This window comes from Oncorhynchus clarkii, chromosome 24 (assembly GCF_045791955.1).
Source record: "Oncorhynchus clarkii lewisi isolate Uvic-CL-2024 chromosome 24, UVic_Ocla_1.0, whole genome shotgun sequence".
NCBI lineage: Eukaryota > Metazoa > Chordata > Actinopteri > Salmoniformes > Salmonidae > Oncorhynchus > Oncorhynchus clarkii.
Window position 1 is genome coordinate 21427394 of NC_092170.1, and position 27536 is coordinate 21454929.

The 27536-nt window shown below is 44.9% G+C and overlaps 1 protein-coding gene across 2 annotated transcripts in view; it reads right to left on the reverse strand.

Moving 5' to 3' along the window:
- LOC139382847 (protein turtle homolog B-like) overlaps positions 1-27536 on the reverse strand; it is a 73799-nt gene that overhangs the window by 17526 nt on the left and 28737 nt on the right. For both annotated transcript variants that reach the window (XM_071127085.1, XM_071127086.1), the window contains exons 3-12: positions 27256-27402; positions 15443-15594; positions 10823-10940; positions 7425-7569; positions 6230-6375; positions 5096-5238; positions 4706-4846; positions 4463-4582; positions 4190-4340; positions 2365-2488 (exon numbers count right to left, since the gene is read on the reverse strand). In XM_071127085.1, the coding sequence (XP_070983186.1) occupies positions 2365-2488; positions 4190-4340; positions 4463-4582; positions 4706-4846; positions 5096-5238; positions 6230-6375; positions 7425-7569; positions 10823-10940; positions 15443-15594; positions 27256-27402 (1387 nt within the window). The remainder of the gene's footprint in view (positions 1-2364; positions 2489-4189; positions 4341-4462; positions 4583-4705; positions 4847-5095; positions 5239-6229; positions 6376-7424; positions 7570-10822; positions 10941-15442; positions 15595-27255; positions 27403-27536) is intronic.

Below are 27536 nucleotides of genomic sequence, written 5' to 3' on the forward strand. Positions count from 1 at the left end.
GGCCACCAGCTGCATTAAGTACTGCAGTGCATCTCCTCCTCATGGACTGCACCAGATTAGCCAGTTCTTGCAGTGAGATGTTACCCCACTCTTCCACCAAGGCACCTGCAAGTTCCCGGACATTTCTGGGAGGATTGAACCTAGCCCTCACCCTTGATTCAACAGGTCCTAGATGTGCTCAATGGGATTGATATCTGGGCTCTTCGCTGGCCATGGCAGAACACTGACATTCCTGTCTTGCAGGAAATCACGCACAGGACGAGCAGTATGACTGGTGGCATTGTCATGCTGGAGGGTCATTACAGGATGAGCCTGGAGGAAGGGTACCACATGAGGGAAGAGGATGTCTTCCCTGTAATGCACATCGTTGAAATTGTCTGCAATGACAACAAGCTCAGTCCGATGATGCCGTGACACACCGCCCCAGACCATGACAGACCCTCCACCTCCAAATCAATCCCGCTCCAGAGTACAAGCCTCGGTGTAACACTCATTCCTTCGACGATAAATACGAATCCGACCATCACCCCTGGTGAGACAAAACCGTGAGTCATCAGTGAATAGCACTTTTTGCCAGTCCTGTCTGGTCCAGTTTGGTGGGTTTGTGCCCATAGGCGACATTGTTGCCAGTGATGTCTGGTGAGGACCTGCCTCACAACAGGCCTACAAGCCCTCAGTCCAGTCTCTCTCAGCCTATTGAGGACAGTCTGAGCACTGATGGAGGGATTGTGCATTCCTGGTGTAACTCAGGCAGTTGTTGTTGCCATCCTGTACCTGTCCCGCAGGTGTGATGTTCGGATGTATCAATCCTGTGCAGGTGTTGTTACACGTGGTCTGCCACTGCGAGGACAATCAGCTGTCCGTTCTGTCTCCCTGTAGCGCTGTCTTAGGCGTCTCACAGTACAGACATTGCAATTTATTGCCCTAGCCACATCTGGAGTCCTCATGCCTCCTTGCAGCATGCCTAAGCCATGTTCACGCAGATGCGCAGGGACCCTGGGCATCTTTCTTTTGGTATTTTTCAGAGTCAGTACAAAGGCCTCTTTAGTGTCCTGAGTTTTCATAACTGTGACCTTAATTGCCTACCGTCTGTAAGCTGTTAGTGTCTTAATGACCGTTCCACATGTGCCTGTTCATTAATTGTTTATGGTTCATTGAACAAGCATGGGAAACAGTGTTTAAACCCTTTACAATGAAGATCTGTGAAGTTTTGGATTTTTACGAATTATCTTTCTAAGATAGGGTCCTGAAAAAGGTACACGTGACAGGCTAATATTGTCACCCATCAGACTATTCTTGATTTCATCTTGTCTTTACATATACTAAATATTATATGTGACATTTGTTTTGATTTAGAATGGACCATTATCATGCACCTGTATCGAAACATGTAATCTATGCATTTAAATAGTGAATGGAGGACACTTGTCACGCCCTGACCTTAGAGAGCCTTTTTATGTCTCTATTTGGTTTGGTCAGGGTGTGATTTGGGTGGGCATTCTATGTGTTGTATTTCTTTGTGTTTGACAGAGTGTGGTTCCCAATCAGAGGCAGCTAGCTGTCTATTGTTGTCTCTGATTGGGAATCATACTTAGGTAACCTTTTTTCCCATCAACATTGTTGCTGTTGAGCCCTACAAGGCTGTATGTTTCATTGGTTCTCTCTTTCTTGGTTTTCTGGTTATCATTAAAGAGTATGATTAATTAACCTACCCCACGCTGCATCTTGGTCTAATTCCAACGACGATCATTACAACGTTTTTCCCCGTGGTTTATTTTCATGCCAGCCAGGTAGGCTATACTACTGTTGTAAAGATAAGCAATGTGCTTAATATTAGGAAGGTTGATAAATAGATATATTAGGCCTAGCCTATAGAAAGCTGATGGGATCCTCCTCTTTTTAATAGAGGCCATCACTCTGTTTTCTCGCGCAATTGCATAGCCTATAGAAATGTTGCGCAACAGGAGCTCATGGGCTCTCATGAAGTGTTTGATTAGATTTTTGATTACATTTGCATTGATGTCAGAGTGATTAGAGGGACAATAGAGTGCTGAGTACCAGGCAGTAAGCAAGTTTGGTAAACTAGTAACGACTAGCAGCAGCATCAGAGCTCGGAGAAGCCTAATTACCGTGGCTAAATGTTAATGTGGAATTTTACTGGCTTCATGACTTGTGACCACCAGTGTGGCGGTAATACGGTCACTAAAACAGCCCTGTTGATAACAAATCAGATCCCTACAAATAATTTCTATTAAAGATCAATCCCCAAAGTCTCTGTCCTGTCCCTCCACCTCTATTAGGGGAATCAACTGCAATCTGAGTATAAGATCTGATGGTAGACTAGAGCATGCTGGGAGTACTCACACTGGGCCGTACCACACTGAGAATGTCTGATCAAAGCCTCCGTCATAACCCGGCTCCCAGGACACGTTGGCCGAGGTCACCGAGGGCAACACACGAATGCTGCCTGGAGCATGTGGGCTGGTGCCTGAGGGTCAGAGAGAAGAGACCGTCATATTTAATACCAGAGCCATCTACAGTATACCTCTCTATCTCTACTGTATATTGCTCTGGCCCACACTAAAGAGTGATAGCCCAATCTGTTAGGTCTGTACAGTGAAGGTTAGGATGACCATTCTTCAATAACCACAGTATGAGTCAAGTGTGTTATTCCCATAACAGCTGTTTTGTCAATGTATAAAAAGCTTTCTCACTCAGAATGACTATCATTGTCCAAAAATGTGTCCTATTAAGTCAAATAATGTACATTGTGCTGTCATTACCATTCACAGTCCTCTACAGTATACAACTGCCTACAATGGCTGCGAATGGCCTATCTGATTGGCTAATGCCCTGTACTTTGAGGTGTTGACCAATGGTGAGGTAAAGGTGAGTGAAGGTCTATGGCTTGGCCAGACCATCATCATCCCTAGCCCCAGTTGTGTGGCCAAGACCCAGCACCTTTGTACTGGGATTAAATGGAGACCTGCTGCCCTGAACCCCCTACGGTCAGAAACGTCAAAACTGTCCTCTCCACACTCAGCACCTCTGACATGTCAGCTGTCACTCCAGTGAAAGGACACTTGGGAAGGTGCCAGCTAGGGTGTATGACTGTGAGAAGTCTTGAGGCATGCGTATTACTCATATGTACTGTAAACACACAAGCAAGTCACTTGTCTAAGCAGTACTTCAGAATACATATAGTCCAGCTGGGACTAGGGTCATCATGAATGTCTAAACAGTACTTCAGAATACATATAGTCCAGCTGGGACTAGGGTCATCATGAATGTCTAAACAGTACTTCAGTATACATACAGTCCAGCTGGGACTAGGGTCATCATGAATATCTAAACACTACTTCAGTATACATACAGTACAGCTGGGACTAGGGTCATCATGAATGTCTAAGCAGTACTTCAGTATACATATAGTCCAGCTGGGACTAGGGTCATCATGAATGTCTAAGCAGTACTTCAGTATACATATAGTCCAGCTGGGACTAGGGTCATCATGAACGTCTAAGCAGTACTTCAGTATACATACAGTACAGCTGGGACTAGGGTCATCATGAATGTCTAAACAGTACTTCAGTATACATATAGTCCAGCTGGGACTAGGGTCATCATGAATGTCTAAGCAGTACTTCAGTATACATATAGTCCAGCTGGGACTAGGGTCATCAGGAATGTCTAAGCAGTACTTCAGTAAACATACAGTACAGCTGGGACTAGGGTCATCAGGAATGTCTAAGCAGTACTTCAGTAAACATACAGTACAGCTGGGACTAGGGTCATCAGGAATGTCTAAACAGTACTTCAGTAAACATACAGTACAGCTGGGACTAGGGTCATCAGGAATGTCTAAGCAGTACTTCAGTAAACATACAGTACAGCTGGGACTAGGGTCATCATGAATGTCTAAGCAGTACTTCAGTAAACATACAGTACAGCTGGGACTAGGGTCATCATGAATGTCTAAGCAGTACTTCAGTAAACATACAGTACAGCTGGGACTAGGGTCATCAGGAATGGGAACAGAAAGCTGCAAGGTTGCTGTCAAACTACTTAAATTCAGATTAACTGAAATTCTGAACCCTGAAGCTGAGAAAATACAGGGGGACTGTATCGATGACTGGGATCATCAGACATGCATGGGGACAGAGGGTTATGAGGTCACAGGGGACGGTACCAATGACGAGGAGGCGCGTGCTGGCAGTGATGCTGGTGACCACATTGGTGGCCACACACTCCCATTCCCCATGATCTTCCTTGCTGAGGGACAGGAACTGTAAGCTGCCGCTGGAAAGGATGTTGTGCTTACTCTTGCTGGGCTTCCCCACCTTGAACACATGCACACACATGCACACACACACAAGCACACACACAGTTCCCTGGTTGTTATATCAAAAAAGCAGTTTGAGTTTTCCATGTTTCTCGTCCCAGCTATAGTGTGGTGTCATACCTTCCTCCAGGTGATGGTTGGTATCTCAGGGTCTCCCGAGGCAGCACAGGGGATGACCAGCTCTCTACCAGCCTCTTGGCGGTACTCCCCACCAGGCCTCACGTTAAAGTAGGGGGGATCCTGTGGGCCGGGCCAACACACACACAATGTCACAGACCAAGTCTCACAACAAGTCTCACCAAAAGGGGGGAGAGAAGACTACACATATCACATTTGGTCAGATGTTTCTTCCAGTACCAGTACCTTTAGCACCAGAATGGCCGGGTCAGACTGGCCCTTAGTACCCAGGGCGTTGAAAGGCATACAGGTGTAGGTGCCGAGGGAGTCTTCTGTGGCCTCCGCCACCCGGATACTCCCATCCGGTGCCTGGCTCCATCCAGGGTACTGGGACAGGAGAGAGGAGGTACACTCAACATCACAGGGATGCAATATTCTCTAAAACATGTCAGGGCCTGTATTCAAAGAGCGTTAAAGGAGTGCTGATCTAGGATTCGTGTCCATGTATGGTCTAAAAGGGAAAGATCTGCAATTCTACTCTGGGATACTTTGTGAACAGCTGTTTTGGTGAATGAGGTGTAATCAGCATTAGTCCAGACAGACAGAGGCTCCCACAGATGGCAGACTGAGACTGACCTTCTCCACTCTGAGAGGGTAGCCATCTTTCTCCCACTTCACTGATATCACCGGCGGGTTGGCGTCCGCTGGGCAGCGGATGATCCCTGGCAGTTTCCGTGGGACGTATATGATGGAGGGCATGTTGAGCACGCGAGCAGGGTCTGAGGGTCAGAGGTTAGAGGTCAGAGAGGACAGAGCACACGGTTTTGTATAGATGGATGGGAGATGTTTTCAGTGAAATTAGACTGGAGCATAAAGTCTGAAACTGTTAAATCACAATTACAACTGCCAGGTACTGCCAGGTACTTCTCCTGTAATAAGTTGGTCGGTATGGAAACCATGTAAGAAATAGTATTTTATAAGTGACTTTATGGTGGCCCAAGCTAGCTGCTAACTAATTGTCTTTAGCTATCAACTTGGATAGTACATAACAGGAAAAAGGACTCCTGAATTTGGTTTATCGTTTCAGCGAGGGGCTCTGGTCACCCTCTGAAGCCAATCACAAAGACAGTCATGGTCGGCTGCTAGTGTATCTAGATCTCTCTCTCTCTCTCTCTCTCTCTCTCTCTCTCTCTCTAAGAACACAGAAATCAATGACCAGCGACTCCAGAGGGAATTAGCATAGTAGCAAACACACTTAGACATCCGGCCTGGTGGCATTTCCCCCCCACATAGCAGATGAACTAAAAGGCCACCATTTCAATTCAGTCCAGCACATTGAGGAGACCAAGACTCTTTCTCTAAGGGGAGAAGGATAGACTGAGCAGCATGCTATTGGGTGAGACTAGCAGACTGTCTCTTTCAGTGTCTAGCAATATGGAAGATAAACAACTCTACAGAGACTAGAATCATAGACGGGGAAAAAATGCTAAGAATATGGTGATGAGAGAGAACCTGCCAAGATGATGAGCAGTAGGAATATCTAATCATTCCCTCGTCCCGACCTTTGACTCTGAAATTCAGCCAAGGGTGGAAAAGTTTCAGCAGGGCGATATGTATGGTACTGCATCACCAATGACAATACATCAGCAGTGTTCTGGCTGCCATTATGCAGGTTGTGATACTGTTATTTCTCCTCCTGTTCCAGTACTGCCAGCCAGCCTTGTCTGCCCCTCCCCCTTACCCTCCCTCCATCGCCATGGTAACACTCACACTGAACAGAGAGGTGTGCCGATGCTGACGGTGGAGTTCCGAGGCTGTTGCTTGGGCTGCAGGTGTATTTCCCAGCATCCTCTGGTTTCACCCGGAAGATGTGGAGGGTTCCGTCGATGAGGATGCGTACTCGGTTTTTCAGGTCACTGCCAAGAGGAAGCAGAAGTTATCGAATATGCCATAGCATAGAGACACACTCGCACACTTGGGGCTGCATTAATGTAATTGCACAAGCTTGCCATGAGAGGGCAGCATTTGGTCAAATCCAACCAGGCTGAATAGCTTCCAAAAGATGAAGCAGTTGAATGTCAAATAAATCCCCTAATTTCCACAATCACCTGATGCTGCAGCCTTAGTGTTTTCTCTCGCACTGCCACTTTAAATGAAGTACTCTCATGAAGAGTACACTGGCAGATATTCTATTCCCGCTGTGTTTCAAACAAAGAACAAACAAACCTCACACCATGTTCATTTGAGTAATATTTGAGAGGACATTATGCAAAATACATAGCAGAGGGAATATTTTAATCTAAACTATGAATATTTTTGAGTAAATAAATCGTATGATTAGACCAAAAATACCCTTTCGTGATAGACTGTTGCCTCCAAGGATAGACCAAACATTGTATGCAGCCAAACTAGGACAGTAGTGTCTTATCCTAGGGTTGATTATGCACAGCCTTTTTCTAGGCCTTTAGAAACCTATTTAAGATGGGCCTCTTTCTAAGGGACTCTCTGATAGGTTGATTCTCCCAGACAGACACTTGGTCTCCCAGTCACTTGTTCTTTCTAAAACGTCTCCATCAATAAACTAAAGCGGTGCTTGGGGCGAGTCTGGCAGCTCCTGGCTACGCTTCAGATCATTACTACAGTATAAGAGGCATGTGGAATTGTCATCAGAGCGTGCTAACCCGGCTGGCGTGCTCCAGACAGCCCCTACTAGGCCCTCTCTTACTGCTGCCGGACCACAGCAGAACAGGGCACCAGCACAGACACACACATTCAAAGTCACTGAATCAAGACAGGGTCTGGAAGTCTCACATAATAATTATGCCAAGACACAGTACAAAATACTTTAAGGTCACAGGAGAGGACACAAGATTCAAAAGCCTTTAGATGACAGGGTGAAAAAGACTCAAATACCAAAGGGAAGGCACACAGACAATCAGACACACGATCTCGATTATAACTTTACTTCTTAGTGAAGTACACGTTATCTTCCTCCCAAAACCAGGTGTAGGTCAGGTTGCCTGGATACGCCTCTGCTTGACAGGTGAAGCGTGCATTCTGGGATATGTTGACAGTGATGTTCTCTGGCGGTGACTTAATATACGGTGGCCCTAGAGGAAACAAACAAAGGCTTTTAGTGCACAACAAAACATACACTGAAAAATTATATAAACTCGACATGCAACAATTTCAAAGATTTTACTGATTTAAAGTTCAAATAAGGAAATCAGTCAATTAAAATAAATTCATTAGGCCCTAATCTATGGATTTCACGTGACTGGGAATACCGATATGCATGTTTGTCACAGGAACTTAATAAAAAGTTAAGAGGCGTGGATCAGAAAACCAGTCAGTATTTGGTGTGGCCACTTTTTGCCTCATGTAGCGCGACACATCTCCTTCACATAGAGTTGATCAGACTGTTGATTATGGCCTGTGGAATGTTGTCTCACTCCTCTTCAATGGCTGTGCAAATTTGCTGGATATTGACGGAAACTGGAACACGCTGTCATACATGTCGATCCAGAGCATCCCAAACATACTCAATGGGTGACATGTCTGGTGGGTATGCAGGCCATGGAAGAACTGGGGCACTTTCAGCTTACATGGAATTGTGTAGAGCCTTGCGACATGGGGCCATGCTTTCTCAAGCTTAAAAATTAGGTGATAGAGGTGGATGTATGGCACAATAGGCCTCGGGTTCTCGGTGCATTGAAATTGCCATCAATAAAATGCAATTGTGTTCGTTGTCCATAGCTTATGCCTGCCCATCCCATAACCTCACCGCCACCATGGGGCACAACGTTGACATCAGAAAACCGCTTGCCCACGACGCCATACACGCTGTCTACCATCAGCCCGGTACAATTGAAACCGGGATTCATCTGTGAAGAGCACACTTCTCCAGCGTGCCAATGGCCATCGAAGTTGAGCATTTGCTCTCTGAAGTCAGTTATGACGCCAAAATGCAGTCAGGTCAAGACCCTGGTAAGGACAACAAGCTTCCCTGAGATGGTTTCTGACAGTTTGTGCATAAATTCTTCAGTTGTGCAAACTCACAGTTTCATCAGCTGTCCGGGTGATTGGTCTCGTACGATCCCACAGGTGAAGAAGCCAGATATGGAGGTCCTGGGCTGTTGTGGTTACACGTGGTCTGCATTTGTTTGGCCAGTTGGACTGCCAAATTCTCTACAATTATGTTGGAGACGGCTTATGGTAGAGAAATGAACATTAAATTATCTGGCAACAGCCATGGTGGACATTCCTGCAGTCAGCATGCCAATTGCACACTCCCTCAAAACTGACATATGTGGCATTGTGTTGTTTGACAAAACTGCACATTTTATGGTGGCCCCAGAAAAAGGTGCACCTGTGTAATGATCATGCTGTTTAATCAGCTTATTGATATGCCACACCTGTCAGGTGGATGGATTAAATTGGCAAAGTAGAAATGCTCACTAACATGGATGTAAACAAATTTGTGCACAAAATTTGAGAGAAATTAGATTTTTGTGTGTATGGAACATTTCTGGGAACTTTTATTTTGGCTCATGAAACATGGGACCAACGCCTTACATGTTGCGTTTATATTTTTATTCAGTGTAGATATGGATACTGAAATATTATCTTATGACCCATTCAGCATCTGTTTATTGTTAAATAGGTACAGTAGACCTGTCATGCCCTGACCATAGAGAGCCTTTTTAATTCTCTATTTTGGTTGGGTCGGGGTGTGACTAGGGTGGGTAATCTAGGTTGTTTTATTTCTATGTTGGCCTGGTATGGTTCCCAATCAGAGGCAGCTGTTTATCGTTGTCTCTGATTAGGGATCATATTTAGGCAGCCATTTCCCCACTGTGTTTTGTGGGATCTTGTTTTGAGTTAGTGCCCCGCTTATGTTACGGTTCGTTGTTTGTTAGTTTTACAAAAAATAAAGATGTGGAACTCCGAGCAAGCTGCGCCTTGGTCCGTATCTCCACACAGCCGTGACAAGACCCCTGGCACAAGCTTCTCTCTGGTAGCCTATGAGATACAGTAAGCATACATATTGTAACTTGAACCACACACTTGGTTGCCAGACTTGCAGATGCCTCCACAACATGAGCCCTCGGTGCCCTGAGGTTGCTGCTCTGCTCTCTGTACTATATTACAGACAGTGAAACGTAAGCTGTCTTTTTAAGTGGGCCCAGCTACAAGCCTCCTGGTTACTTCCTTAATACACATGGAATAGCTTTATACATCAGGAGGGACTACTGAAAGAGTGGTTAAGTCACAGAACAAATAAAAACAGATCACTTTAGTGAGAATCACGACTCCTCCGATAGCTGCTTGTAATTGCTCAGAGAGCCTTAGACAACTTCACTGGCACATTTCCACAGAGCCTGCTTATGGATGGATACTCCTTAGTGAAAAACAAAAACAGGCTGCAATATTGCTTGTGTACAAAACTCATATGTATCATTATATCTCAGATTTATTCCAATTCACTCTGGATTTGTAAAAGCCTTATTCAAATCATCTAAGACATTTATGAGGTTTATGAGGATGCTTCAGTCAGACCAATGAATTGAAACCTTTCCCCTCACCTGTCAGCTGTTCTAGACAACCCTCCCCTTCCTGTATTGTCAGGCATGTGCATGCTGTGTGGGAGTGTGTTTAGAGGGGTCAGTAGAGTAAACCTTCCTCAAAATCCAAGATGTAACCAATGACTTCTTGCCCATCCTCCTTTTAGACATTGGCTGAAATTGACACATCTTTACCCCACCATTAAACCTAACAAGCCTACCATAAAACCAACCTGCTCCATCGTCTAATGTACAGCCTGTTAACTCATCCAGTGCTTGTTTTGATAGAGAGAGAGAATGTGTGTGCGTGTGTACGTGTGTGCGCGTGTTTGATGTAGACATAGAGGCAAAGGCAGGAAGTGGAGGAAGCCTGTATCAGATCCATCTATCTGAGCAGAGCAGAGCCCAGTTCTGTGTCTGTCTAGCCGAGAGAGAGCCTGGTTAATGGACCGAAGACAGACAGTGATGTATGCCTCAGACAGACAGTGATATGCACACACACCAGCAGCAGCAGTAGCCACAGACTAGGTCAGGAGAGGATTTAAGATTATTGACTGATACCGACTAAACCATATTACCACACTGATAAAACCAAACACTAACCCTGCATACTGTGACAAAGGCAGGAAACAGAGACTGTTTAAGTAGAGAGCGGCAGGACTTAATTTCTCCATCTTAAACACAATCTAGACACAGTACTGCATAGCTGTAGGCATGTAATAGATGTTTAAAAGCAGGTGTAAGGTAAAAATAGCGTAAAGATGAACTGATAAGTTCAGTGTGACCGTTGCCCTCTTACCTTGGACCAGCAGACGGGTGGTGTGGAGCACCTCTCCCTGGTCGCTGAAGGCTCGACACGTATACGCCCCTCTGTCGTCCCGAGTGATCCCCAGCACCGTCAGACTTCCATCATGCACCTGGGGTGGACATGTTTGTGCGAGACAGAGAAAACATACAGACATGGTATTTATAAGCATAACCTAGTGAAATGGCACACAAAAATCAAGGCAGGGTTGAGGTTCTGTCTTTGGTAGGAATGTATGTTTTATAGAGAGCATACAACCAATACTCTAAAGTCTAAACTCTGACCTTTTACGAGGCTGTGGTATGGAAGCCTGAGAGGGGTGAGAGAGAGGGATGATAAAGGGGTGAGAGAGGGAGGAGAGAGGGAAGAGAGGGGTTAGCAAGAGGGATAAGAACGGGGTTGAGGAAAGGAATGAGAGAGGGGTGAGAGAGAGAAAGAGAGAGGGGCGAGAGAGAGAGGGGTGAGAGAGAGTGAGGGATGAGCGATGGATAAGAGAGGGGTGAGAGAGATTGATGAAAGAAAGGTGTGAGAGAGAGGGGTAAGGGAGAGAGGGTTGAGAGAGTGAAGGATGAGAGAGATGGATGAAAAAGAGGGGTGAAAGAAAGGGGTGAGAGAGAGTGAGGTGAGAGAGAGGGGTGAAAGAAAGGGGTGAAAGAAAGGGGTGAGAGAGTGAGGTGAGAGAGAGGGGTGAAAGAAAGGGGTGAAAGAAAGGGGTGAGAGAGAGTGGGGTGAGAGAGAGGGGTGAGAATGGATAAGAGAGAGGTGAGAGAGATGGATGAAAGAGAAGAGTTAAAGAGATGGATGAAAGAGAAGGGTTAAAGAGATGGATGAAAGAGATGGGTGAAAGAAGGATGAGAGAAGGGTGACTGGCTAAGAGAAGGATGACAAAGGGATGAGAGAGGGGTGAAAGAGGGACAAGACAGAGCGCCAGCTCGCTGAGTGACATAAACTATGACACAGGAATGAGGATAGCTGTCACTTCCTGTACATCACACATCATTTCCAAATGTTAGGTGCAGCCTTCAGCAAGCTCAGGGATTTACTCCATCTGAAATATGGAGGGGGGCTGAGAGAGGGATGAGAGAGGGGGTTGTCCATGGTTCACAGGGTTCCTTAAAGAGAACTGGAACACTAACGCAAAACATGACAAATGAGAGAGGGGGTGCAGCCGAGGCTTGACACGCCTGGACTGTTCTTCCTCCCCTCAGGGACCCGCCCTCTGCAGGATTCTGCAGCCTGACTGACAGATGCTCCTGGCCAATCACAGACATGCAAGACAGTCCAATTAAGGGCTTCTCGATCTGCAATCTGGGTGCAGTGAAAAGTGCACAGACAGACAGCAGTCTCACATATACTCAGGCAGATGGTGGTGTGTGCTGAAGATTTCCTCCAGCACACACAACCACACCTATAGACTGCCTTCCTTGCTTGAACATGACTTATGAAACAGACTGTATAGACTTGTCTACAGCCAGTCTGAGTACCAAGATAGAGGAACATGCATATTTTTATTTTCTTCATATATTTTCACAAGTGTGTAGCATTCACAACTGTAAATTGTTGTCATTCGACTTGCCTAAACTGACCAATTCAAATCGTATTTGTCACATGAGCCGAATACAACCTTACCTCGAAATGCTTATTTTACCAACAATGCAGTTTTTAGAAAAATAAGACTTAAGAACATATTTACTAAATAAACTATAGAGAAAAAAAGAACAAGTTACACAATAACATAATAATAACGAGGCTGTGCAGGGGTACAGGTTAGTCTAGGTAATTGAGGTAATATGTACATGTAGGTAAAGTGACTACGCATAGATAATAAACAGTGAGTAGCAGCAGCATAATTATCATTTTTTTAAATTGGGGGGGATCAATACAAATAGTCTGGTTGCCATTTGATTAATTGTTCAGCAGTCTTCTGACTTGTGGGTAGACGCTGTCAAGGAGCCCTTTTCACTGGTACAGCTGTAGAACTTTTGTAGGATCTGAGTACCCATGCCAAATGGGTCCTTTTCAGTCTCCTGAGGGGGAATCGGTGTTGTAGTGCCCTCTTCACGACAGTCTTGGTGTGTTTGGACCATGATATGTCCTTAGTAATGTGAACGCAGAGGAACTTGAAGCTCTTGACCTGCTCCACTACAGCCCGATGTGAATGAGGGTGTGTTCGGCTCTACTTTTCCTGTAGTCCACGATCAGCTCCTTTGTCTAGATCACGTTGAGCGAGAGGTTGTTGTTCTGGCACCACAGTCTGTCTGTGTCTGTGAAAGCTTGTCTGTGAAAGGATATAGCCTAGCCATACTGTTCAGTTGTTCTGAATATTTCCATACTGTTCAGTTGTTCTGAATATTTCCATACTGTTCAGTTGTTCTGAATATTTCCATACTGTTCAGTTGTTCTAATTATTTCCATACTGTTCAGTTGTTCTGATTATTTCCATACTGTTCAGTTGTTCTAATTATTTCCATCCTGTTCAGTTGTTCTGATTATTTCCATACTGTTCAGTTGTTCTGATTATTTCCATACTGTTCAGTTGTTCTAATTATTTCCATCCTGTTCAGTTGTTCTAATTATTTCCATACTGTTCAGTTGTTCTGAATATTTCCATCCTGTTCAGTTGTTCTGATTATTTCCATACTGTTCAGTTGTTCTGATTATTTCCATACTGTTCAGTTGTTCTGAATATTTCCATACTGTTCAGTTGTTCTGAATATTTCCATACTGTTCAGTTGTTCTAATTATTTCCATACTGTTCAGTTGTTCTGAATATTTACATCCTGTTCAGTTGTTCTAATTATTTCCATACTGTTCAGTTGTTCTGAATATTTCCATACTGTTCAGTTGTTCTAATTATTTCCATACTGTTCAGTTGTTCTGAATATTTCCATCCTGTTCAGTTGTTCTAATTATTTCCATACTGTTCAGTTGTTCTGAATATTTCCATACTGTTCAGTTGTTCTGAATATTTCCATACTGTTCAGTTGTTTTAATTATTTCCATACTGTTCAGTTGTTCTAATTATTTCCATACTGTTCAGTTGTTCTGAATATTTCCATACTGTTCAGTTGTTTTAATTATTTCCATACTGTTCAGTTGTTCTAATTATTTCCATACTGTTCAGTTGTTCTAATTATTTCCATACTGTTCAGTTGTTCTGATTATTTCCATACTGTTCAGTTGTTCTGAATATTTCCATACTGTTCAGTTGTTCTGAATATTTCCATACTGTTCAGTTGTTCTAATTATTTCCATACTGTTCAGTTGTTCTGAATATTTCCATACTGTTCAGTTGTTCTAATTATTTCCATACTGTTCAGTTGTTCTGAATATTTCCATCCTGTTCAGTTGTTCTAATTATTTCCATACTGTTCAGTTGTTCTGAATATTTCCATACTGTTCAGTTGTTCTAATTATTTCCATACTGTTCAGTTGTTCTAATTATTTCCATACTGTTCAGTTGTTCTAATTATTTCCATACTGTTCAGTTGTTCTGATTATTTCCATACTGTTCAGTTGTTCTGATTATTTCCATACTGTTCAGTTGTTCTGAATATTTCCATACTGTTCAGTTGTTCTAATTATTTCCATACTGTTCAGTTGTTCTGAATATTTCCATACTGTTCAGTTGTTCTGATTATTTCCATACTGTTCAGTTGTTCTAATTATTTCCATACTGTTCAGTTGTTCTGAATATTTCCATACTGTTCAGTTGTTCTGAATATTTCCATACTGTTCAGTTGTTCTAATTATTTCCATACTGTTCAGTTGTTCTGAATATTTCCATCCTGTTCAGTTGTTCTGATTATTTCCATACTGTTCAGTTGTTCTGATTATTTCCATACTGTTCAGTTGTTCTGAATATTTCCATACTGTTCAGTTGTTCTGAATATTTCCATCCTGTTCAGTTGTTCTGAATATTTCCATCCTGTTCAGTTGTTCTGAATATTTCCATCCTGTTCAGTTGTTCTAATTATTTCCATACTGTTCAGTTGTTCTGAATATTTCCATACTGTTCAGTTGTTCTAATTATTTCCATACTGTTCAGTTGTTCTGAATATTTCCATACTGTTCAGTTGTTCTAATTATTTCCATACTGTTCAGTTGTTCTGATTATTTCCATATTGTTCAGTTGTTCTGATTATTTCCATACTGTTCAGTTGTTCTAATTATTTCCATACTGTTCAGTTGTTCTAATTATTTCCATACTGTTCAGTTGTTCTGATTATTTCCATACTGTTCAGTGCTTACTGTACTTTGTTCCATAGCAACAAAAACCCCCATCAGGAGCAGTGACATCCTCAGAAACGGTGGGGTGGGGCTGGTGTTAAGCATGCAAGACATGTATAATATCTAAGATTTCAACGTCACATCTGAATGACTCCAAGACCTTAAAGGGCTAAATGATCTGGAATCCATATACCTTCAAGGCTCATTTCCCTAAATTTCAAAGAATGTCATGGCAGCCCAGAAAATGGACAAATCTGCATGTTTTATTTCTACTGACCTAAAAATAGAGTCACTTTCACAGGCCATTTCACTGCTGATTCAAGGTTTAAAGGGCATGTATTTCTATCCCGAGGTACAGTAAATTTGTTGCCCAGTTTGTCTTACCTTGTATTTTCCACTGGTTGCAAGCTCCTCCCCCTCCCTCAGCCAGCTGATCATGGGTTTGGGGTTTCCCTGGGCGGAGCAAGTCAGCAGTGTGCTGCCCCCCTCCTTGGCCTCCACATACTGTGGGGGCGTGGTCGTAAAAGTAGGAGGGGCTTTGGGAAAGAAAAAACAGCATTAGCATATTTTCTATCCACTGAGAATATCTTAATTTCTTGAAGGTATTAAAAAGTTGGGAATTTCAGGGATGTGGCATAGTCTTTAAATTAACAGCCTATCAAATGTCTTCATGCCCATGTATCTCTAACCAGCATTACACAGGGATGAGGAATGTCTGTTAAAATTTCAAAACACAATATTTTACATTTTTCATGTATTTTTAACAGATTTTTACCTTGTCAGCTCTGAGGTTCAATCTAGCAACCTTTCGGTTACTGGCCCAACGGTCTAACTACTAGGCTACCTGCAGCCCCACATTGATAAATCCCTAAAATGTACTCTAAGAAATGTGTTCCCTATTCAAGTTAGGCAAAGATTACCTAATCTGCTCTATATGAACCCAGCAAAGAGCATAATATCACAACCATCAAACATAATACAGCCACTAATAAAACCAATCAGTACAGCATACTGCACAGCTGTTACTGGGTCTCGCTAGTATCCTTTATCATCTATTTCTAGCTAACGAGCTGCTACACTACAGTACCAATCAAAAGCTGTGACAATGCCTACTCATTCCAGGGTTTGTCTTTATTTTTACTATGTTGTACATTGTAGAATAGTAGTGAAGACATCAAAACTATGAAATAACACATATGGAATCATGTAGTAACCAAAAAAGTGTTAAACCAATCAAAATATATTTTATATTTGAGATTTTTCAAAGTAGCAACCCTTTGCCTTGATGACAGCTTTGCACACTCTTGGCATTCTCTGCATTTGATATCTCAAGGTAACTCTGGTTCTAAACAGCAGCAGCAGCATTGTGCCATCCAGGATGTACATGCCAGGCGGTGTCTGAGAAAGGCCCCACAAATTGCCAAAGACTCCAGCCACCGGAAACATGGACTGTTCTCCTTGCTCCCGTCCAGCAGACGGTATCGGTGCTCAGACAAACAGACTCCTAAAACAGCTTCTATCCCCTGGCCATAAGACTGTTAAATGGCTAATAACTACTGCTCCCCCTCACACCTACGCTGCTGCTAAAATGATTATTGATTAGATTTACTAGTACCACTACGTTGCCGTTCATTGGTTGCCGTTACCATTAGTATATATCTATTTATCCTACTAATAGTACTACTGTTTACCTGTACACCCCTAGACTTTTTCCACATTTTGTTGTGTTACAGCCTGAATTTAAAATGGATTCAATTGAGATTTTGTGTCACTGTCCTACACACAATACCCCACTGTCACGCCCTGGTCGAAGTATTTTTGTGTTTATCTTCATTTATTTGGTCAGGCCAGGGTGTGGCATGGGTTTTTGTATGTGGTGTGTTGGGATTGTATCTTAGTGGGGTGTTCTAGTTAGGTGTATGGCTGTCTGAGGTGGTTCTCAATCAGAGGCAGATGTTTATCGTTGTCTCTGATTGGGAACCATATTTAGGCAGCCATATTATTTGAGTGTTTTGTGGGTGATTGTCCTTAGTGTCCTTGTAACTGTCTTGTGTGTTAGTTTGCACCAGTTTAGGCTGTTTCGGTTTTCACGTGACGTTTATTGTTTTGTATTGATTCGTGTTTACGTTGTTTTTATTAAACATGAATCTCAATAGCCACGCCGCATTTTGGTCCGACTCTCCTTCTACCGAAGAAAGCCGTTACAGAATCACCCACCACAACAGGACCAAGCGGCGTGGTAACGGGCAATGGCAAAAGCAGCAGCAGGAGAAGGAACAGAGGCAGCAGCAGCAGGAGCAGCAGCAGCAGTGGGAGAGGCTGCACTACTTGGAGAAATGGACTTGGGAGGACGAATTGGACGGTAAAGGACCCTGGGCACAGCCTGGAGAATATCGCCGCCCCAAAGAGGAACTGGAGGCGGCGAAAGCCGAGAGGCGCTGGTATGAGGAGGCAGCACGGTGACGCGGATGGAAGCCTGAGAGTCAGCCCCAAAAATGTATTGGGGGGGGCTAACAGGGAGTATGGCTACGCCAGGTAAGAGACCTGCGCAAACTCCCTGTGCTGACCGGGGGGCTAGAGAGACCGGGCAGGCACCGTGTTACGCTGTGGTGCGCACGGTGTCTCCAGTGCGGGTGCATAGCCCGGTGCGGTACATTCCAGCTCCGCGTATCGGCCGGGCTAGAGTGAGCGTCGAGCCAAGTGCCATGAAGCCGGCTCTACGCATCTGGTCCCCAGTGCGTCTCCTTGGGCCGGCTTACATGGCACCAGCCTTGCGCACGGTGTCTCCGGTTCGCCTGCATAGCCCATTGCGGGCTATTCCACCTCGTCGCACTGGCAGGGCGACCGGGACCATTCAACCGGGTAAGGTTGGGCAGGCTCGGTGCTCAAGAGCTCCAGTGCGCCTGCACGGTCCGGTCTACCCAGTACCACCTCCACACCCCAGCCCTCCGGTAGCAGCTCCCCGCACCAGGCTTCCTGTGCGTGTCCTCGGCCCAGTACCACCAGTGCCAGCACCACGCATCAGGCCTACAGTGCACCTCGCCTGTCCAGCGCTGCCAGAGCCTTCCTCCTCTTCAGCGCTGCCGGAGTCTCCCGCCTGTTTAGCGCTGCCAGAGCCTTCCTCCTCTACAGCGCTGCCGGAGTCTCCCGCCTGTTCAGAACTGCCAGTCTGCAAGGAGCTGCAAGGAGCTGCCAGTCTGCAAGGAGCTGCCAGTCTGCATAGAGCTGCCAGTCTGCAAGGAGCTGCCAGTCTGCAAGGAGCTGCCAGAGCTGCCAGTCTGCAGGATGCCGCCAAAGCTGCCAGTTTGCAAGGAGCCGCCAGAGCTGCCAGTCTGCATGGAGCCGCCAGAGCTGCCAGTCTGCATGGAGCCGCCAGAGCTGCCAGTCTGCATGGAGCCGCCAGAGCTGCCAGTCTGCATGGAGCCGCCAGAGCTGCCAGTCTGCATGGAGCAGCCAGAGCTGCCAGTCTGCATGGAGCAGCCAGAGCTGCCAGTCTGCATGGAGCAGCCAGAGCAGCCAGTCAGCATGGAGCAGCCAGAGCTGCCAGTCAGCATGGAGCAGCCAGTCAGCATGGAGCAGCCAGAGCAGCCAGTCAGCATGGAGCAGCCAGAACTGCCAGTCAGCCAGACTCTTCCAGATCTGCCAGTCTCTTCCAGATCTGCCAGTCAACCAGACTCTTCCAGATCCGCCAGTTAGCCAGGATCTGCCAGAACCGCCAGCCAGCCAAGATCTGCCAGATCTAACTTCCTGCCTGAGCTTCTTCTCAGTGCTGAGCTTCCTCTCAGTGCTGAGCTTCCTCTTAGTGCTGAGCTTCCTCTCAGTGCTGAGCTACCCCTCAGTCCCGAGCTACCCCTCAGTCCCGAGCTACCCCTCAGTCCCGAGCTGCCCCTCAGTCCAGTGGGGTTCTGGGTGAGGACTACTAGGCCATGGTCGGCGGCGAGGGTGGACTATCAAAGGACGCGAGGAGGAGGGACTAAGACTTTGATAGAGTGGGGTCCACGTCCCGCGCCGGAGCCGCCACCTTGGGGGGGGGGGGGGGGGGGGGGGGGTTCTGTCACGCCCTGGTCAAAGTATTTTTGTGTTTATCTTCATTTATTTGGTCAGGCCAGGGTGTGGCATGGGTTTTTGTATGTGGTGTGTTGGGATTGTATCTTAGTGGGGTGTTCTAGTTAGGTCTATGGCTGTCTGAAGTGGTTCTCAATCAGAGGCAGGTGTTTATCGTTGTCTCTGATTGGGAACCATATTTAGGCAGCCATATTCTTTGAGTGTTTCGTGGGTGATTATCCTTAGTGTCCTTGTAACTGTCTTGTGTGTTAGTTTGCACCAGTTTAGGCTGTTTCGGTTTTCACGTGACATTTATTGTTTTTGTATTGATTCGTGTTTACGTTGTTTTTATTAAACATGAATCTCAATAGCCACGTCGCATTTTGGTCCGACTCTCCTTCTGCCGAAGAAAGCCGTTACACCCACAATGTCAAAGTGGAATTATGTTTTTTTACATTTTTGCCAATTAAAAAAAAATGAAAAGCTGAAATGTCTTGAGTCAGTAAGTATTCAACCCATTTGTTATGGCAAGCCTAAATAAGTTCAGGACACCATTTACTTTACAAGTCACATAATAAGTTGCATGGAGTCACTCCGTGTGCAATAATAGTATTTAACATGATTTTTGAATGACCACCTTATCTCTGTACCCCACATATACAGGTCCCTCAGTTCTGCAGTGCATTTCAAACACAGATTCAACCACAAAGACCAGGGAGGTTTTCCAATGCCTCGAAAAGAAGGGCACCTATTGGTAGATGGGTAAAACGTTTAAAAAGCAGACATTAAATATCCCTTTGAGCATGGTGAAGTTAATAATTACACTTTGGATGGTGTATCAATACACCCAGTCACTACAAAGGTACAGGCGTCCTTCCTAACTCAGTTGCCGGAAAGGAAAGAAACCGCTCAGGGATTTCACCATGAGGCCAATGGTGACATTAAAACAGTTACAGAGTTTAATGGCTGTGATTGGAGAAAACTGAGGATGGATCACCAACGTTGTAGTTACTAACCTAATTGACAGAGTGAAAAGAAGGAAGCCTGTACACAATAAATATATTCCAACTCATGCATCCTGTTTGCAACAAGGCACTAAAGAAATACTGAAAAACATGTGGTAAAGTAATATACTTTTTGTCCTAAATACAGTGTTATGCTTGGTGCAAATACAATACTGATAAATGGAATGGAGCGAAGCAAAGCACAGGCAAAATCCAAGTGGAAAACCTGATTCAGTCTGCTTCCTACCAGACACTGGGAGATTAATTCCCCTTTCAGCAGGACAATAACCTAAAACACATAGCCAAATCTACATTGGAGTTGCTTACCAAGAAGACAGGTAATGTTCCTGAGTGGCTGAGTTACAGTTTTGACTTAAATCTACTTGAAAATCTATGGCTTGAAGAATTTTGAAAGTAATAATTGGCTAATGTTGCACAATTCAGGTGTGGAAAGCTCTTAGCGACGTATCGAGAAAGACACACAGCTGTAATCGCTGCCAAATGTGATTTTACAAAGTATTGACTCAGGGGTATGAATAGTTATGCAAATGAGATATTTCTGCACTTCACTTTCAATAAGTTATCAAAAAGAAAAAAACACATATTTTTACTTTGTCATTATTGGGTATTGTGTGTAGATTGGTGAGGGAAAACATATATTTAATCCATTTTGAATTCAGGCTGTAACACAACAAAATGTGGAATAAGTCAAGGGGTAATACTTTCTTAAGTCACTGTATATATTACCACTAGTTATTACCATAAGTATTTATATATTCCTGTTAACAGCCACATTTACATGTATATCCACCTATCACACCTAATACTGACACTCTCACACACTCAAACACTTACACACACACACAAACACACACACACCTACCTACCACTTATGCTGCTGCCATACTGTTGACTATTAGATTTATTTATCCTGCTACCAGTCACTTTCTCCTAATCCCCGCCTACATGTACATATCTACCTCAGATTACTCCATTATCCCTGCACATTGTAAATGTGGTATTGGCATTGACCCTCTATATAGCTTATTCTCTTATTTCTCATGTTTTCTTTATTATACACAGTATATTTTTGTATTTTACAGAATTTTTGTATTTTATAAGCATTGATTACTGCACTGTTGGGTTGAGCTCGCAAGTTAAGTATTTCACTGTACTTGTGCATGTTACAATAAAACTTGAACTAAACTTAGCTGAAGAGAGGATCACACTCTCTCTACCCAAGTGGGTCATGGCTAGCCGATGGGAGTCTTGTCTTGACTTCTAACTGCACACACACATGGTGGGGAGTAAACAAACACACCAATTAGCATTTCTAGACATCTGCCTCTCCATCTTGGCCAATCACTGCACAATGCTCCTGTATAGAGACTACCGGTGACTGTCACGCCCTGAACTTAGAGCTTTTTATGTCTCTATTCTGGTTTGGTCAGGGTGTGATTTGGGTGGGCATTCTATGTTCCTTTATCTATGTTTTTGTATTTCTTTGTTTTGGCCGGGTTGGTTCTCAATCAGGGGCAGCTGTCTAGCGTTGTCTCTGATTGGGAACCATACTTAGGGAGCTTTTTCCCACAGGTTTTTGTGGGTAGTTAATTTCTTTTTAGTGTTTGCACCTTACAGGACTGTTCTGGTTATTCTCTTGTTTACTTTTGTTTTAGTGTTCAGTTTTAATAAAACAAGCATGAACACTTACCACGCTGCGCTTTGGTCCGATGATTCCTCTTCTTCAGACAACAAAAACCGTTGCAGAACTACCCACCACAAACGGACCAAGCAGCGTGGTAACGAGGAGCAGAGGGTTCAGGACTCCTGGATTTGGGAGGAGATATTGGACGGACAGGGACCCTGGAGACAGGCTGGGGAAAATTGCCACCCGAAGGAAGAACTAGAGGCAGCTAAAGCTGAGAGGCGGCGATATGAGGCAAGGCAGCGCAGCTGGCACGAGAGGCAGCCCCAAAAATATTTTTGGGGGAGGCACACGGGGAGATTGGCAGAGTCAGGCGATAGACCTGAGCCAACTCCCCATGCTTACCGGAAGCAGTGTGATACTGGTCAGGCACCCTGTTATGCGGTGAAGCACACAGTGTCTCCAGTGCGCGCTCATAGCCCGGAGCACTATATGCCAGCCCCCCGCAAGTGCCATGCGAGAGTGGGCATCCAGTCAGGGCAGATTGTGCCAGCTCAGCTCGTTTTGTCTCCGGTGTGCCGTTTCGGCCCAGGTTATCCTGCGCCGGCTCTGCGTACTGTGTCTCAGGGGCGCTGGGAGGGTTATGTTCGTCCTATGCCTGCGCTCCGCCCGTGCCGGGCGACAGTGGGCATTGAGCCTAATGGAGAGGTGCGAGTGCTAAGCACCAGATCTCCAGTGCTCCCCCACAGCCCGGTTCGACCTGCGCCTGCACTCTGGAGGGGCCGGGCTAAAGTGGGCATTCAGCCTGGAGGAGTGGTGCCAAGGCTGCGCACCAGAGCTCCAGTGCTCCCCCACAGCCCGGTTCATCCGATGCCTTCTCTACGCACCAGGCCTCCTGTAGGTCTCCCCAGCCTGGTGGGCCCTGTGGCAGCCCCACGCACCAGACTGTCTCTGCGTCTCCTCCCTCCAGAGTCGCCCTCCAGTCCGGACCCTCCAGAGGCGCCCTTCAGTCCGGAGCTTCCAAAGGCGCCCTTCAGTCCGGGGCCCGCTACAAGGGTCCCCAGTCCGGAGCCCGCTACGAGGTTCCCCAGTCCGGAGCCCGCTACGAGGGTCCCCAGTCCGGAGCCCGCTACAAGGGTCCCCAGTCCGGAGCCCGCTACGAGGGTCCCCAGTCCGGAGTTGGCGGCGAGGGTCCCCGCTCTAGAGGCGCCACCTAAGTGGGCCAAGCCGGAGTGGGCCAAGCCGGTCTACGTCCCTCACCAGAGACGCCACCACGGAGAAATGCCCACCCAGACCCTCCCCTATAGGTTCAGGTTTTGCGGTGAGTCATCACCTTTGGGGGGGGGGATACTGTCACGCCCTGACCTTAGAGCTTTTTATGGCTCTATTTTGGTTTGGTCAGGGTGTGATTTGGGTGGGCATTCTATGTTCCTTTTTCCATGTTTTTGTATTTCTTTGTTTTGGCTGGGTATGGTTCTCAATCAGGGACAGCTGTCTAGCGTTGTCTCTGATTGGGAACCATATTTAGGTAGCTTTTTCCCACAGGGTTTTTGTGGGTAGTTAATTTCTGTTTAGTGTTTGCACCTTACAGGACTGTTCTGGTTATTCTCTTGTTTACTTTTGTTTTAATAAAACAAGTATGAACACTTACCACGCTGCGCTTTGGTCCGCTGATTCCTCTTCTTCAGACGACGAAAACCGTTACAGTGACTACCATTAAGGAACTTCTTAAAGTGATGCAATTTCAGCCAGTAGTTTTGAAAGTAGCGCTCACGTGCCAAAACAGGTCCCTGAAAATTGTGCACAACGTCCTCCATTTCCACTGATATGTTACGTCCTACTGAATCGTATGATATGAATGTGCTTAAGATCCCATTCAATCTCTTTATTAACAGCTGTTCCAGGCATTCTCTCAATGGGTATTGTCATTCTGCAAGTATACTAGAATATATTCATTTCTGAACATTTGTAAGCAACCCCCTCTGGTTTTTGTAGTGATTTACAATGCAAGTGTGCTTTATCGGCAACCATTTTGTGGATTGTGGTATAGATTATTTTCACTGAACAGGTCTACATCTTTGATTCACATCTATAATGTGGTTTAGATGACCTAACATTAATTTACACTAAGTAGGTGGCAAGCAGGAGGTGGCATTTACTGTGAGCGGAATGGTTGACAGGGGAGTTCTTTCCGCCCATCAGGTACAACACATCAGTAAGTAAGTGTCATCAAGTGGGGAACTTGGGAGATGTTCTACAAAAAGCCAAGTTGAGCATCACAATCTCGCCTTACTTTCCTAATTTTCAAGTCTCCTATATTCCTGGATTCAGATGCTTCTGTTTTCACACCACTCCCATCTGTAGACCTTTCCACACGAGCAGATAGGCCTCCTTAGAGCTCCATACCTGCTCACCGACATCTCTCCTTCTCTCTCCTCTCCTCCTCACTCTGATTCTCCGCCTTCCTCTCTTTCTCCCTCATTCTCGCCATCTCTCTTTCTCCTGCCCCCTGGAAGACTGCTATTCGGGGATGCACAGTTTTTTATACCGTTCTTCTTTGATTTCCCTTTATGAGTAGATTTCAGACTAAATTAACATTTACAGTAGAGCCAGCCAGAGTGGGTGAGAGAGCGTCTTTTCCCTGAGGACTACTACTTACAGCACGAAAGGATCATGATGAATTTTTATTGAATTGCAGCATATATTTAGCCCTTTACTGTTTACTGTACTCTACTTTCCATCCGCAACCCAACAACCATTTTCCCTCAAGGCAACAAGGGATCCCCTTCAGACTATTTGTCTCTGAAGTTACTGCAGCTGTGTGAGTTGACACTCACAATCTCTCACTCACTGTTTCTCTAACTGATGTATTCTCTCACTCTATCCAAAAGCTGCTGATTTATTAGCATACTGTTAACTGATACTAAACTAAGAAGGGAGGAGAGGGTGAGAGGAGGAGAGGAGAGGCACCACAGTGGCCTCTCTGTCTTTCGGGCACAAGTTCTTGCCATCTGACACCTGCCACTGAGTGGGCATGAATCCTCTCTCCGTTTGGCAGGAAGTAGATGGCTGCAAACAGGAAGTCAAAGCAAGGAGTGTATCATATGTAGATTCCACTGGCCCCAGGAAATGGCTGCCTTTAGTATCTGTGATGAAGCCTGGCCAGGAGAGCACCTGCCTTCCCAACAGAGGTCCTTTGAGGGGATATACAGCCACAATGAGGCCTCTGAATGTCAATTCAACACACAGATGTCTCAAAACAAGCACAAACACTGCCAGCCATTTTGCTCTGGCTCTTTCAGTATACATGAGAGCTTGGCTTCAGGTTCAGCCCCAACAGTCCCCAATTGGGAAAACAAGGCCTTATGTCCTGCACCTTTGCTCTTACACTGCTGTAAACAAAATGGACAAACAAAATATTTTAGACTTGTTTTATATGAACTCAGACACCAAAAACTGGTTCCAACACACAGGATAAAGACACATCAAACATATTATCCAGACAACTCACTGATAGTGTAAGGGACTGGGAGTAGGAGAGGTGGAGAGCATAGGCGAGTGAGTGAGCGAGTTGAGCGTGAACACTGATGTGGCCGACCATAGAGATGCAGTGTGCCCGCCCGACTTTCACAGAAAGCCATTCAAACCAAACACACACAGATGTTCACACACTCCCTCCCGCCCCCCTAGAGGCTCCGCAGGTGACACTCCCTGGCAGGGCAACCACGAGTGTAACTCAGCAGATAGAGAACTCATTTAGCCACAGCCAAACGCAAACGTACCCTTACACACATGCAATGATCTCACACACAAATACACAGTGTGTAGATGCAAGCTTGCACACACTGACACATTTGTAGTCTCCCTCTTCTTAATCACTACCTTTTCAGTTTCGTAGTGACCATTAGGTTTACAGTGAACATATGTTGAACCTCATCCAATGTCAAGTATACTGTATATGCATATACAATCAGTTACAGATTAGAAAGTTCATGATGAGAATATGAATGAGCCTCACACAGACAGTGAGCATAAGTTCTCACACCAAAAATATATTTTGAGTGTGTGAACCTGGCAGTATAAACTGCAAACTGTCACACTAATAATATCTTCAGTCCTTGTGAGGTGTCTATCTGGAGGGGGAAAAACTGTTTAATGTTAAAAAATTACAAAGGAAACCACTGCATTTGATCATATGGAGAAATAACTATCCACCTCTATCCATCCGGAGGGCGGCCAAATGGGAGATGTATTGTATCTCAATAACACCAGCAGAGACCAAAATAATTGGAATGGACAGATATGCTGCAGCTACAAGTTAGCACCCTGCAAACTGAATTAAATATGGCAACGTGGAATTCAATTCCATTACATTTCTCCAAGACAAGTATTTTTTATTGTCTATTATAAGATCTGACAAAATTAATACAATCAGAACCCATCAGAAAATACGAATATAAAACCGATTTGGTTTTCAGAAGATAAAATAGTAAAGATCATGGGGCATCATTGTAACTTGACTCTAGATGGTCTTGAACAGAGCCATGCATTTAGAGAGTTGGGACATTGAAGTTTCGGTATGATACCTCAACATTCTATGACAGCCATGTTAGCACCCCATTAACATTACTTGGAGAATATTTAAATAATGCTATGTAACTGAATGTCTACAATTAGAACATTATTCAACCTTCTAAAAGTCCCAACTCTATAAATACATGGTTCTGGTCTTGAACAATGTACTGGAACACATTACATAGATAGAAGCAGCTAGCTGCTAACCCAATGGGACCTTTCTGGGAAGTGCAAACATGCAGATAATTTTCCCATCTGGTCATCAATTTGATTGCTCCCAGACTATCCCAGACGTTCCCTGCTGGAACTGTGTCAAACAGGCCACAATCAATTCCCCTTCTCACTAGTTTCTCATCCCCTTATCCCCAAGGCAATCTGAAATATGTCTGTCTGTGTGATGTTCTTGAAAAGGCATTATCTAAAAGAATACCTAATTGCCACTCATCATAGCTTTGGCATCTCAGAATAAACATAGACAGATTGACTACAGGGAAATGGCCATAAATCAGACAAATGATTGTACCACATACAATTAGTAAAAAGCCAAACATCGGACTGGACAAGTGATAAAACAAATCAGCAGTCACACAGTACATCTGAAATCTCAGACAGACAAGTCATTGTCACCTCTACTGTATCTGACTGTCGAGTCAGAGAGAAGGAATGTTCTGGCAAAATATTCAGAATGTAGTTCGCTATAGTAAAGCTATCTGAGGTAAAACAATGAAAACCGTGGCGGCTTAGAATGTTAGCAAGCTATGAGGTGAACATTGTCATGAATCACTCGAGCACACACATCTGATGAGATTACACTGTAGAAACCCATTCTCCATATTTGGTCATATTGGGCACCCTATTCCCTATATAGTGCACTACTTTTGACCAGAGCCCTATGGGCCCTGCTATTTGGGATTCAGCCAGCAACTCACCATTGACTGTGAGCTGCACCCAGCTGCCATTGTGGAAGGTGTTGTACTGCTGCTCCAACATGAGGACCCTACACTCGTACCAGCCCTGGTCTTCTGAGCGCACTGGGTCGATCTGAAGAGACGCCTTCCCATGCAGGCTGGCTCTACCTGGGGTGGGAGAGAAGAACACAGGTAGGGTCAGGAGTCAGGACCATAGAATTTGAGTTGATCCGAATGGTACACCCAAAGAGCACCATGAATCAGTGTGATGCGCATATCTAAACATGGATGACGCTTACACA